At 30.0% G+C, this 13,248-nt stretch overlaps 6 protein-coding genes across 6 annotated transcripts; 5 read left to right on the top strand and 1 right to left on the bottom strand.

Moving 5' to 3' along the window:
* Positions 1–962: 962 nt before the first annotated feature.
* Positions 963–2,114, top strand: GO595_008240 (GTPase-activator protein; the record flags this gene model as incomplete). Its single annotated transcript, XM_067921793.1, has 1 exon — positions 963–2,114. The coding sequence occupies one exon, from the start codon at positions 963–965 to the stop codon at positions 2,112–2,114; it is 1,152 nt and encodes a 383-aa protein (XP_067771581.1).
* Positions 2,115–2,792: 678 nt separating this feature from the next.
* GO595_008239 (small GTP-binding protein) lies at positions 2,793–3,374 on the top strand (the record flags this gene model as incomplete). Its single annotated transcript, XM_067921792.1, has 1 exon — positions 2,793–3,374. The coding sequence occupies one exon, from the start codon at positions 2,793–2,795 to the stop codon at positions 3,372–3,374; it is 582 nt and encodes a 193-aa protein (XP_067771580.1).
* Positions 3,375–3,669: 295 nt separating this feature from the next.
* GO595_008238 (DHHC zinc finger domain containing protein) lies at positions 3,670–4,338 on the bottom strand (the record flags this gene model as incomplete). The annotated part of the gene is made up of 1 exon (XM_067921790.1): positions 3,670–4,338. One exon carries the CDS (start codon positions 4,336–4,338, stop codon positions 3,670–3,672), a length of 669 nt encoding a protein of 222 aa, XP_067771579.1.
* A 1,249-nt stretch (positions 4,339–5,587) lies between these two features.
* On the top strand, positions 5,588–6,250 carry GO595_008237 (BTB/POZ domain containing protein; the record flags this gene model as incomplete). The annotated part of the gene is made up of 1 exon (XM_067921789.1): positions 5,588–6,250. One exon carries the CDS (start codon positions 5,588–5,590, stop codon positions 6,248–6,250), a length of 663 nt encoding a protein of 220 aa, XP_067771578.1.
* Positions 6,251–7,197: 947 nt separating this feature from the next.
* Positions 7,198–9,198, top strand: GO595_008236 (uncharacterized protein; the record flags this gene model as incomplete). Its single annotated transcript, XM_067921788.1, has 1 exon — positions 7,198–9,198. The coding sequence occupies one exon, from the start codon at positions 7,198–7,200 to the stop codon at positions 9,196–9,198; it is 2,001 nt and encodes a 666-aa protein (XP_067771577.1).
* A 440-nt stretch (positions 9,199–9,638) lies between these two features.
* Positions 9,639–9,989, top strand: GO595_008235 (Multiprotein-bridging factor 1; the record flags this gene model as incomplete). The annotated part of the gene is made up of 1 exon (XM_067921787.1): positions 9,639–9,989. One exon carries the CDS (start codon positions 9,639–9,641, stop codon positions 9,987–9,989), a length of 351 nt encoding a protein of 116 aa, XP_067771576.1.
* Between the last annotated feature and the right edge of the window lie 3,259 nt (positions 9,990–13,248).

The following is a 13,248-nucleotide window of genomic DNA, read 5'->3' as shown; positions in this document are numbered from 1 at the left end:
GAAGTTTCTTCTTTCTTTGTTTCATTCCTATGTTTTCACAAGCTGTAACTGGTTAAATTGTTTCTTATCGAAGATATATGTAAAGTTCACAAAAAAAGCAAAAAAACGAAACATCGAACCCCGCCAAAACGTCAGTGACAATTTAAAACCATAAAATTTCAATTAAACCAACCCACAGTTTTGGATGAAAAGTGCTGTTATTCATTCACAAAAAATCCGTTAATCAAGATTTCTCTAAAAAAGCTAAATAATCCATTCAAATAAAAGCACTTTTTGTTAGGAATTGAATGAATATTCAAACCAACAAACTTGCGGGTTTAATGAAGAAGCGTTCAGCGAAACCAAAAAATAATAAAGCTCGTTTTCCTATACGCAAAATAAAAGGCGAAAAATCCAAGATGAACGCTATAAATGAATATTTAAGTGAACATTTTAATTCTTATAATAATTTTGTACCATCAGTTTCTAAATTAAAATCAAAGGCACAAAAATCAAATTTTGCACACAATGCTGCTCCTGATGGCGATTTCAGGGAATTCAAAGAAAACATTTCAGAGCAATTATCTAATGTAAAAATTAATAGGAAGAAAACTTTAATTCCAGCTGATACACCTGAAGTTTTACAATTAGATGATTCTTTAAAGTTAGTTTTAAAGCCAAATTCAATTTCATACATTACAGACACATTTCCTTTAAGTGCAAAAAATGTTCTAGAAAACATTTCTACAAAAGAACGAAATTCTCTTGTAGCTGTTGCACACCTAATTAGTGGTAAAATGGACAAAAATGAGGTTGTCAGCTGGCTTGGATTTCATCTTGTTCCCAAAAACTGGCATAAGAAATCATCAGGCAAACAAGAAGTAATTCTCTGTGGGATTTTTTATCGTTACAAGAAGATATTCAAAAACAAAACCAAGTATTGGGTAATTATAGATAAATCAGATCAATGCAAAGTCTTGACTATGGATAACTTAAAAGTTGTAAACAGCTTCCAAGTTGACCATGTTGACCGCTCCAATAAATCCAACACAATACGAATTTGGAAGGAAAATGAAGTTTGCGAACGTTTAGTACCACTTTTTAAGATTTCTTATGATGTATGGACCACTCAGCCGTATCTATCACCTCTATCATTTCCATATCCACCTGACAATGTTCCACAAGAAATAATTGATTCTTTTCACCAAGCACTTGTTTCACCTGATACATATCTTCTTCAAGCTCTCTTAGATTTCGACATTATTAGCATGAACGTTTCACACAAAGCTATGCATGATCTTTTTACTGTATTTTCATATGATAAACTTGTTCATCGATTTATATCTACAGTGTGTGCGGTTGAATTTGCTCAACCAGCACTCACTGAAGGTACAGTACTACGACATAACTCACACCTTACATTTCTTTTCCAAGTATATTATGATCTTTTTGCCGGAGATTTTTTAAATAATATACTCAAGCCAATAATCAACAAAATAGATGATACCGGATATTTAGGAATCCGAGAAAATGACATCAGCAAGATAAAAAAAGTATCCAAACTTCTTAATTGGGTACTTGACAAATTTGTATCAGGCGATAAATTCATCACTCCACAGATTCGACACATGGCAAATGTATTACGGTCACAAGTATCTCTTGTTTTAAAGACCAAGCATGCAGTTTTTAATGCACTTTCCTCATTTTTCTGTTTACGATTTTCAAATGCGGTAATTTCAAATCCATTTTATTATGAAAAAAAAGGCCGAACAGACATTGAAATACATAAAATATCAGTACAGTTCACACAATTGCTACAATTGCCATTTAACTTTCAGCTTATTTCTGATCGATATGAATATCTTCAAGAACTTAGTGAACAAATCGTAGACAGATTTGAGGACATATATAACTTCGTCATAGGGATTTCCGACTTTAAAGTTACAGAGAAAGTTAAATATCCAAAGCCGCGTAAAAAGGAATGCGACGAAGCAATAAAAAGGCTGATGGGATATGCTTCGGCAGGTAAGGAATTGTTGGTAGAAAGATACAGAAAATTGTATGATGGAGAGGAGCAAAGAGCTGCTGCTTCGTTCGCAGTTTCGAATCTCCTTTCAAAAATGTTCACCAAATAGTAAAAATAGTTTCACCCTCGAAATTTGATGTTTGATTTCAATGAGAAATGATCGTTTCCCTCTGAAAATATTGTCATTTTGCTGTAAAACTATCAATTTACATTAAAAACTTAAAAAATGTTTTTCTATATTTATTTAAAGATATTTCATCGTACTATCGATTCTTATCAATAAAAATAACGATTATTGAAATTCCTCTTTCAGCAGTTAATCTTGGAGTATTAATTCAACTGAGACAATACGAACTTGTTAATATGACGAACGTTTAAGCAAATATAATAATATAATATAAATTTATTCAAAAAGTGTTTTGTATGACATTTTTTGTAAATCCATTCCTTGCTTAACTTAGTTAACCACTTTTGAAATAGTTTCAAAAATTTTGTATTTCAATGATTCGACTTTTAGCAAATATTGTTAACTTCAATACAAAAAGTGTATTTTGCTTCATATCATAACAATACATAAATATCTATTTCAGAAATAAAATTAATCAATAAAATGTTCAACATAAAGCTAAACTTTTCAATGAAATCATAATTTCATTTGGTAAAACATATTTGCATAAGAAATCGATCCAAATTGACTTTTTTCCGATTTATCTCTTGAACATCAATTGAATTGTCCGACAAACTTTTAAATGTATTCAATATTTCAAAACTTTATAAACTTTTTGCAATGGGCGACTCGGGAGAGAAAGTTTCCTATAGCATTGTAGTTTTTGGTATTGCAGCAGTTGGAAAGTCAGCGCTTTTGATACGCTTTGTTCATGGATATTTTGAAGAAGAGTATGATCCAACAATTGCAAGTGATTATAGTAAAACAATAAAGCTCGATAACAAGTCTATAATGCTTAAATTACTTGACACTGCTGGACAAGACGATATTAGGTCAGCTAGAGATAACTATATTAAGAAAGGTGATGGATTTATTATTGTTTATGCAATTGATGACGAGCAATCATTTGAAAAAATAGAAGAATTCTATGAATCAATTATACAACTCAAACCAAACCCTTGCATTGTACTCTGCGGAAATAAGGCAGATAAAACTGATGACCGCAAAATCACGCAAAAAGAAGGACAAGAGCTTGCAGACTACATGCACGCATCATTTCTTGAAACATCTGCTCTTACAGGACAAAACTTAGAAAACGCATTTATCGAAATTTCTAGAAAGATACGGGATGAAAAAGAAAAGAATAAGCCTCAAACTCCACCTGCAAAGAAAAGCTTCTTTGATAGGTGTGAATTACTTTAAATAGCGGAATTTTTAAGTGACATTAATTCTTTCAATACTTTCCATAAACGGTCACGTCATATTTTACTTTTTCTATACTTCGGTTTTGATCGGCATTTTTTTGAATAGATTACAAAAATGTTTCCAAATATGAAATATTTTCACTTTGTGCTCGTTCAAGAGTGTCAAGATATCAAATTAAATTTGTGATTTGCTATATTTCTCTAAGAATTCATTAAAATATTTATTGGGTAATCATATTTATATCCTATGAATAAGGAAAAAAATAATCAAAACATTTAGATAAAAGTGTAAGTTATATTACTTTATTTTGCAAAGATACATCATCATTATTTTCAAGGATTTCTGCCGGTGGTTGAGGGTAATCATAGCCGTTCTTTGTACCCTTCAGAGGAATCGGAAGAAACCAAAGAGGAAGCAAAAAGACTGGTCCAAAAATCTCTTCAAAGTTTTTGATCACTCCTCTGTTGTATACATTTGGAAAGCCAAAGCGGCTCTCAACATATGTGTAATTTTCAACAATTCGTTTTACTCCTAAAACTAATTGCTGAATATGATATGAAGCAAACAGGCCAGTTGTGCAAAAGGCCAATAGGTAGAGCCAGAGTTTTTTGAACGAAAATGTGGGATCTTCATGATAAGCAATATAAGATGTGATAAAAACATAAATTAAGTAAATGGACCCATACATCGTTGCAAGTAAAAAGTATTTGAGATTATGTATACCAACCCATTGATCAGCAAAAAAGCATATATGTTCGGCACGAAGAACTGCAAAGCCATATGAGTAAGAAAAAAATGCTCGTGGAGGTAGTTCATGATCTTTTCCCCATTGCTTTTGCTCGGGAGTAGTGGCAATTCCACTTTTAATCTCATTTGAAGAATAACGTGTTCGACGAGTTTCTGACCAATTCCAAGGAATAATGCCAGGATTAACAAAGTGTGTAAGTGTGTAATTTATCATCGCTAAAATAAAACATATTGTAAGAATTGGGAAAGTTTTTGATTTTAAGCTTTCAGAAAGATAGGGGTATGCAAAATTATACCAATACAAATAAACCAATGCACTTAGTAAAATGAGGAAATAAAATGGAAAAAATCTTAAAATAGTATAGCCAAATCGAATTTTTTTTTCTCCTTTGAAATGCCAAAAAATTGGGCAAGCACTGTAATATGACCATTCTGTGGGTAAAGGAACTTGTTCTATTTCTTTTTTCTCTGGAACAGTTGTTTGTTCTTCCATTTGTTTCCTTTTTTGTAAACGGTCATATTTTTTTCTTCCTTTTTTTGACTTTTCTTTCTTTGTTGTCAATCAATATCAGATTTAACATTAATACACTCACCTATTCTATGCATACTAAAAAGTATTAAAATTTAGTTAGTTGAGATTTCAATGTAAGATTGATTATTATAATTTTAAGAACATAGAATTCAACATATTAGATGATCAAATAATCTCAACATAATTACAAAACACGCTTTATATTCATGAATATTATAAGATTTGTTTTATTTTGAATAAAATCAAAACGTTTCCGGTTTATTTCAATCGCTATTTGGTTGCTGATTTTGATGACAAAACCGCCTTTTAACGGTTTCAACAATGTCTAAACCAGCAAAAACTACAGTCCATCTTTTAGGAAATGGACTCCCAACCATCAAAAAAAATACATATGCCTGCGCAGATACAATGACATGCGCCAAGATCATTACAGTGATTCGAAAACATCTTGCAGGTCAAATTTCAGAAAATGATACTTTATTCCTGTATTTTAAAGAATTCGCAATATACCCCGACACAACAATAGGCGAAATTATCGAACATGTACCAGGAACCAAAGAAATTGATATCAATTATAGTTGTAGGCCTGCTTATGGGTGAATCACACATTATACAACGAAAAGCCTCATCTGATGCGCTAAAAATTCTTTATATTGATTTTCATCTTTTTCTATTTAAATCAATCCGATAAAATTTCTCAACACTTGAATATATTGTTTGAAATATCTTAAAGCAATGAGGCTTATTATGTGTTTAAACTTCAAGAAGACGAATTATTCATGTTTTTTTGAAGCTGATTTTCTTGAATTATTTTTCAAAGGTTTATTTGCGTTATGTGATTAGACTGACATGTGATCTGAAAATAGGGATATCCCAATACCAAATGAACAACACCATTACTTATGACTCTGTTTTTGATTACGGTGAATTTATGTCCAAAGATTTCCAAAACAATGGGATGATTACTGATTGCACTTTGATTATTGATGGTCAACCATATCGATCACATACAACTATTCTTGCAAATAGTTCTGTGTTTTTTTACAATGCTTTTACAAGTGGTATGCAAGAAGATGTTGAGCGCCAAGTTCCAATTGATGTAAATCCTGGAAATCTATTTCTTGATGTATTGAGATGGTTTTATACAGGAAAAATACAAATTTTACCAGAAAATGTAATGTGTATATTTGCTATTGCAAGGTTTTATGGAATTGGGCTTCTTGCTAATGCAATTGAAAATATTCTCAATTCTGGCATTAACGAAGAAAATTTAATTACTTTGATAAATCAATGTTACGAATATCAACTGAATGCAGAGTTAAGGTACTTAGCTAAATATATTGCAGAATTTTACTTTTCAAATAGAATATCAATATCAACTTTATCCAATGTCTTAGATATACCAACATTTTGTCAAGTATTATCAACACGTAAGTTACAATTTCGTGAGTTACTTAACACATTAAATGAATTTATTGGTGATTATAATTGTACCGAAGAAGAAATTCAAGCTATTAAATCCTTGTTTGACCTGAAGGACAAACAAGTTTTGCAAACTTTGAAGAGCCAAAATCTTCCATGGATGCCTTTATAAATTTTTAATCTTGGATAATTTTTTTTTCTTTTGTTTGTTTGTGATAATTATTCGAAGGCTTTTTATACCGTTTGTTTTTTCATCTTATTTTTCATAATTTTAAATAATTAATTTTTTTAGATTATATCAATTTCTTGACTTTAAAAACGACTTGAATTTCCTTGTTATTTTCATCTTGTTTTAATTCTTATTTTCATTAGTTTTGTTTAAATTTTTTTTTTACAGTTTATATCCTGTATCTAACAGGATCACTTTCCCGTAAGATTATCAAAAAGTTACAAGTTATACAAAGACAATGGATAAAAAGTGAATGCAACATGAAGAATTGATAACTTTACAGATATATTTGAAATATTTTTTTTTTTTGGTTTATTTCCACGGCCAGTAGTCAATTGCTTTGGATAGAAAAAGTGGAATGTCTTAATCAAATTTTTTGGCGAATGTCTGTTCCTTTCATTACACTTCATCGCCAAGTATTACAAGAAAGACAACTCACCAACCTACTTAGTACAGAGATTAATCGTCAACGCGATTTCATCGAAACTTCACTACGAGGTTTAATTTCTGAATTACGATCGTTTGCGTTATGCGACATGTGGTATCCCAAATTATCAGAAACAGATGTTACAACATTCATCAACTCATCGATTTATAAACGAGACATTAGTCAAATATTTGAGACCCCATCATCTTTACCATTTAGTACATCCATCACAGTCAAGATCAACAATTTTATGAAAGGGATTCCACAATATTATCCATTATTAATTAAATGTATTTTTAAATATTTTACAGATTCTTCGTTAACAAATCGACCAAATCTCAATTACATCCCATCACCTTCCATCTTATTTTTTGCATCCTCAACGTTTCCTTCTTTATTTGGGTATTGTTGGTGTATTGAACAAGGTGTTGCATATGTTCATGCATTATGTGAACTTATTGACATGCAAATCAAATCCTGTGGCTCAGTTACTTCAGCCCATTTCCGTAACTCATTTATTCGTGAATTGATTCGACAATTTTTACATAATAATGGAATCCAAAAATATCTCCAACTTGCGTTATCATCCGACTTAAGCATCATAATGAACGACGAAGTCCTTACCTCCATGCAGGAGAGCTCCTTAGAGTACATTGAGATCCTATTAAAGTATGCCGTCAAATTAACCAACGAGTTAATCTATTGCATTCCCAAAATCCCGAGCATCATTCGGTACTTCTTCTCAGAAGCGTTTAAGGTTGCGTTACGGAACTTCCCAGAACAAACCTCCGAAGCATATCAATTAATGGAATACTTTTTTATTAATATCATTTTACAACCTGCGATGTTGAATCCGAAATTGTTTTGTTTAGTGACAGAGACAGCCGCTATCACTCGCTCTAATCATTTTACCACGTTAACGAAACTCTTTCGATGGAAACTTAACCATAAATTAATACCCGAAATGTACATTGAGAAAGGGATATTATGTAATGACACGTTCAAGCAATTACGAGTCTTTGAGATCTTAGAAAAGATTGGGATTTATGATGGAGGTGTTGAAGGTATTTCAGCGAAGAAGCTTCAAAAAGTAACGAAAGTTATGTCACATCCATTGTTATTATCTGTCAATGACATTTTATATTTAACTCAATTAGTTAATGACACAATAAATTTAATTGAAGTCGACTCAAGTGAAAAAGCAGCGCGATATAAATTTAAAGAGTTATGTAACATCGGAAATGTAACGTTAGAAAATGATGAACTTTTAGACTTTTGGTTCCAATCATTTAAATTACCGACAAATAACATGACGAATATTAACGATGATGAAGAAGAAGGAGCAAAAATTGTATTACCAATCATTAACAAAATTAGTAATAATAATAACGGAGAAGAGAGTAAAGAAATCGAACAATTAATTGTTCACTTGATTAATTATTTACAAGGTATACATCCTGATCCGAATGCGCCAACAAATTTAACAAAGTTCTTACAAAAGCAAATGGAAAAAGCTGAAGATATATCATCAAATGAATGGATAACTCGAACGCAAGCAATACAATCGAAGATTAAAAGATCACATAAAAGTGATGACGAGATATTAAAGATATTACATAACACTATTAACAAACGAATATTTGAACATTCTTCAAAGTTTTCCATTTCATTTAAACTCCAAGAACGTGGTCAAGAATTAGAAATGTTATATCAAAATGCGAAGAATGCGAATTTGCAATTAAAGCCAATCGTTTATCAGGCAGTACTTAAGTTGTTCTTGTTAAGGAATGACTTAGTCGAGAAGGACATCGGAAGTAACATATTGGCATTAATGGTGAAGGATCAGGACTGGCTAAGTTTCTTCTCTTCAACTGCTGACTCACTTTTCAAGTTCGCCGAGCAAATCGGTTTGGATAGCTCGAGTAATATGGCTTTAGCTAGGCAATTACATAGTGGATTAGTTTCCAAACTACCGATGAAGAATTTCATGATCGTGAATCGAGAGTTAATGCAAAAGAATAACCAAGTCGTGGATTTGACCGATAAAGCAATGGCACTTTTCATGAAGGAAACTCACTCACAAAATCTGACGAAACTTTTTGAGAACCCAAACTGCTTCGAGCCCGTTTATAGGATATTAAGAAATGGTACAATAACTGGCGCACCTTTGGAAAGATTGGCTTACATTTGTGACGCAATGACTGCACTCCAAAATATTTACTTGTTCGAAACTGGTGAGGCATGCGCTGGAGATGACTTCTTACCATTGGTGATTTATACTTTGCTTGGTGCAAAATTACCAAATCTTGCTACACTGGTGAAATATATTTCACATTATTTGTTTGCTATAACAGAAAAATTAAGGGTTTTGGAATCAAAGGAAAAATATGTCGCAACAACATTCGTAAGCGCGGCAGATCATATATTCGCTTTGATCGAAAATCTTCAAAAAAAAGATAAATAAATCGAACTCAATTTCGGTTACATCGGCAAAAATAATAAAATCAAATTTCAAAATTTTTTGTTTTGATATGTACAAAATCTTTTAAGTTGAGTACAGTTTTGAGAGATCATTTAAATATTAAAATGCGTTTTAATGATTATTTTTATTGTAATTCATGAAATAATCATTTGATAAATTATGAATTTTTTTGTGAATTGAATGATAATATAATAGAAGAAATCTAAAGTATTTCTATTTCTTTTGTAATTTACATATTTTTTTTGATATTGATAATGAATTTTTCGGGTTAAAACAAAGGAAGAATGTGAAGTCAAAATAAACACCCAAATTTTGCTCTCAATTTGTGGAAATTTTCATTCAAATTTGAATCGCAATTTTCAAGTACTTTGTTTAAATATTGATTTTGAAAAGAAAACTGTTTTAACATTTCACTTTTTTTAATGTCTGATCAATTTTACGACCCAAGAACCTTCAAGAAGGTTCCACCACCTCCTGGTTCCGTTGCTGCTAAGAAGGCTGCTGGACAAAAAATCCCACGTCCAAATGCCAAAGCAAGAGCAATGAACGAAATCGATAACAACACAGAATGCTTCGAAGTTAACACAGTTGGTTTCGAATTCGCTAGCAAAATGAAAAATCTACGCAACCAAAAAGGTTGGACACAAAAAGATTTAGCATTACGTGCAAGTGTTAAAATCGATGTTGTTCGCGACTATGAAAATGGTACAGCTATTCCAGATAACAGAATGATCAAGAGGTTTGAGCAAGTCCTCGGTGGAAAGCTGCGTTAAACTTGATTATTATTCTTAAATAAAATTTAATTTGCTCATTCTATGAAAATATCTTTTTGGTTCTTATTTTGTCCGTTCCTTTTTTGTTTTAACTTCAGCCAACTTTAATAAAAAGTAATAAGATTATTAATAATTGAACAATAAAAGAAAAAGTTTTGATTCTTCAAGTTGCATATTCAATGCAATATCGAAAACTTTTTAAGAATTAGATAAAAAAACCATTTGGCCCAAGTGACTTAGATGAGAAATCGCAGCCACCAAAATATCCCTTTATAGAACAACATTACCAAAAATTTTTATATGTTGCCATGAAGAATCCGGAATGTGTTGATCACTCTATGAAATAAGATGCAAAAAACAAAGAAGAAATTTTAAAGTCAAAATTTCCGTGTGTGGCTTATTTTTATTGAAAATACAGTGACAAAATTTTGCATTCCTCATTCAAATTTTTCATCGTTTTTTAACGAGTTGCATATGTGTGATTTTGTTTATGCACAAATAGTATTCTTTATTACTATCATTTGAATTGAAACAATGAAAAATTAAAGAAAGTTACAGTTAAATTAAGTTCATTTGGGAATGGCATCAAGGCAGCATTGAATATTTAATTAAATGCTTATGAGTAAATCTTAAGTCAACGATCGTTGAATGAGTAAATATGATAAAAAATTTGAGTGATTAAAAGAAATTTCAAATTATGGATAAAAAGCAATGGGAAATCGTGACTATATAAACACATTCCAATCCTACCGAAAATTTTTTGACTATAAAAGTTTAGTTTGAACTGTGTTTGTACACAAAACCGTCCAAAATTTGATAGTGATTCAACATATTGTTCTAAAAGTTTAATAAAATCAGGAAATATATTTATAACTATTCGAATATTTGACAGAAAAAGCAAATTAAGGAAAAAAAAAGAAAAAAAAAAAAAAGAAATTAATTTCTTTTGTTTATAGTTTATTTGGTTAATTTTGTTTTATAAATGATTTTTATTTGAGTTTTTTAACAAGAAATCACCTTTTGTCCATTAATAATTCATTTATTGAAGTGTTTTTGAAAAATTCTGGGCAACATGTTGTCATTGATCATTTTTGTCAGCAAATCTAAAACCATCATAAATTAATTCTGATTTTCTTTTTGTTGTCTTTTATCGAGTGATGGCGTAATACCCTTTGTTTTGAGATGTATAATTTTGAAGATAATGATCATTAATAATAATTATGAATATATTAATACTGTAAGAATGATAGTTAGTTTATATATAAGTTATACTATAATCAATACAAATCATTTTGATTTTAATATAATATTAAAAAATTTATATTTAAGTTTCCAAATATTTTTATTTTAAAGTTTCGGAATAAAAATTTGTTCTTGAAAATCATTCGCAAATGGATCTTCAGCAATATCTTGAAGTCTTAATACATTACAATTATTCATTTCATGCGTTAAATGTTCATGTTCATATCCATGTTCATTTTCGGAATTTGTTTCTTTCTTCTTTTGATGTCGTCGTGTAATTAAAATAATAATAGTAATAAGAATAATAACAAATAAAATAATTCCAATAACAATTCCGATTATTAAAATCGTTTTCGAACCATTTTCATTCTCATATTCATTCTCATTTCCTTCATTCATTTGGTAAATATGATAAAAATTAGAATAATATGTTATATATGTAGAATATATAAGAATCGTATAATCATAATAAATAATTTCACTTATAATATATCCAAAATATTCAGAATTTCCTGTGAATGTGATCGTAATTGAAAGATATATTTCATTAATAGAAATTGTATTCGTAATTATTAATGAATGTGTTAAAGTATTCGATAATGAAATTGTGTATGAATGTGTTTTCCTTTCTGTTTCAATTTCTGTTTCTATATATGAAAATGTTTGTGTTTCTGTTTGTGAATGTATTTCTGTTTCTATATATGAATGTGTTTGCGTTATAATAAATGTTTCTGATATTGTGTTTGATGTTATAATTGTTAATGTTTCCGATGTGATTAATGTTAATGATGAAAAAAATGGAATTCGTTTCAATTAATGTGCATGTCTTTGATTCTGTGATTGATTCACTAAATATTCGTGTTATCGTTTCTGAGTTCGTTTTCGTTAATGTTTGTGTTAATGATCCTGTCGTAATTGGAATATATATTTGTGATGATATTAACGAATTCGTGTTTGTGATAATATTTGATATTGTTGTTGTAGGTGAAAGTACCGATGTATAAGATAATACTGATCCATATGTAGAAGTTAGTGTGTATGTATGTGTGACTGTAGTAACATATGTTTCTGTATACGTCTTTCTTCCATTCACAAGCGTAGTTGTGTATCCTAATGTAATGCCACTTGTTGGTGAATAAGTACTTGTTTGAAGACTTGTATATATAATAGTCAAAGAATTCACGAATGTATTTGTTATAGTATTCGTAAATAATGATGTTTGAATTATTGTGTTTACTGATGTGTATGATAATGTTGATGTTTGGATGTCAATATATGAATTAACATATGAATCAGTGTGTGAATTTGTTCGTGCCATAGAAGGTGATGATGTAATAGATTTCGTCATCGTGTAAATGAATGTCGATGTTGTCGTGTTAAAATATAGAAATGAATTCGTGTTAGTTTCAATGCTTTCTTTAATATTAATATAACTTTGAACATTCGTAACAGATAATGTAAATGATGATGTAGATGTAATGTAATTTCGTGTTCTTCAATGATTTCATTTTCATTATTTAAAAGTATTGGTGAATATGTAAATATCGAAAAATTAGAATGTAAATGTTTCATTTGATTTGCAGAATTAAGTTGAATTTGTTTATTAAGTCGACTGCAATTCGAAAAACTTTGAATACCTAAATGAAAGGTTTTAGTGTTTATAAAAACGTTCGTTAATAATGGACATGATGAAAATGCATAATCTCCAATAATTTGTATACATCAATAATGACTTTATTCAAATTCGAACAATAAGAAAAACAATAATCTCCGATAGAAAAAACAGATGAAATATGAACTTCTAATAATGAATTCCAATATGAAAATGAATATTCTGTGAGATGATTCACATGATCATAAACAAAAAGATATTTCGTAAAACTTTCAAAGTCTGATAAATTTTCGTTCTCTTTCGTAACTTTAAGGATAAAATTAGTTTCATTGAATGATGTTTGATGTGAAAATAAATTTCAAACAAAAACAAATGATAAATATTTCCATAACATTTTCGAAAATG

Source organism: Histomonas meleagridis (genome assembly GCF_020186115.1).
Source record: "Histomonas meleagridis strain 2922-C6/04-10x chromosome Unknown contig_63, whole genome shotgun sequence".
Classification (NCBI taxonomy): domain Eukaryota; phylum Parabasalia; order Tritrichomonadida; family Dientamoebidae; genus Histomonas; species Histomonas meleagridis.
Note: the sequence above shows the minus strand (reverse complement) of the source record. Positions and strands in the feature narration are given on the sequence as shown.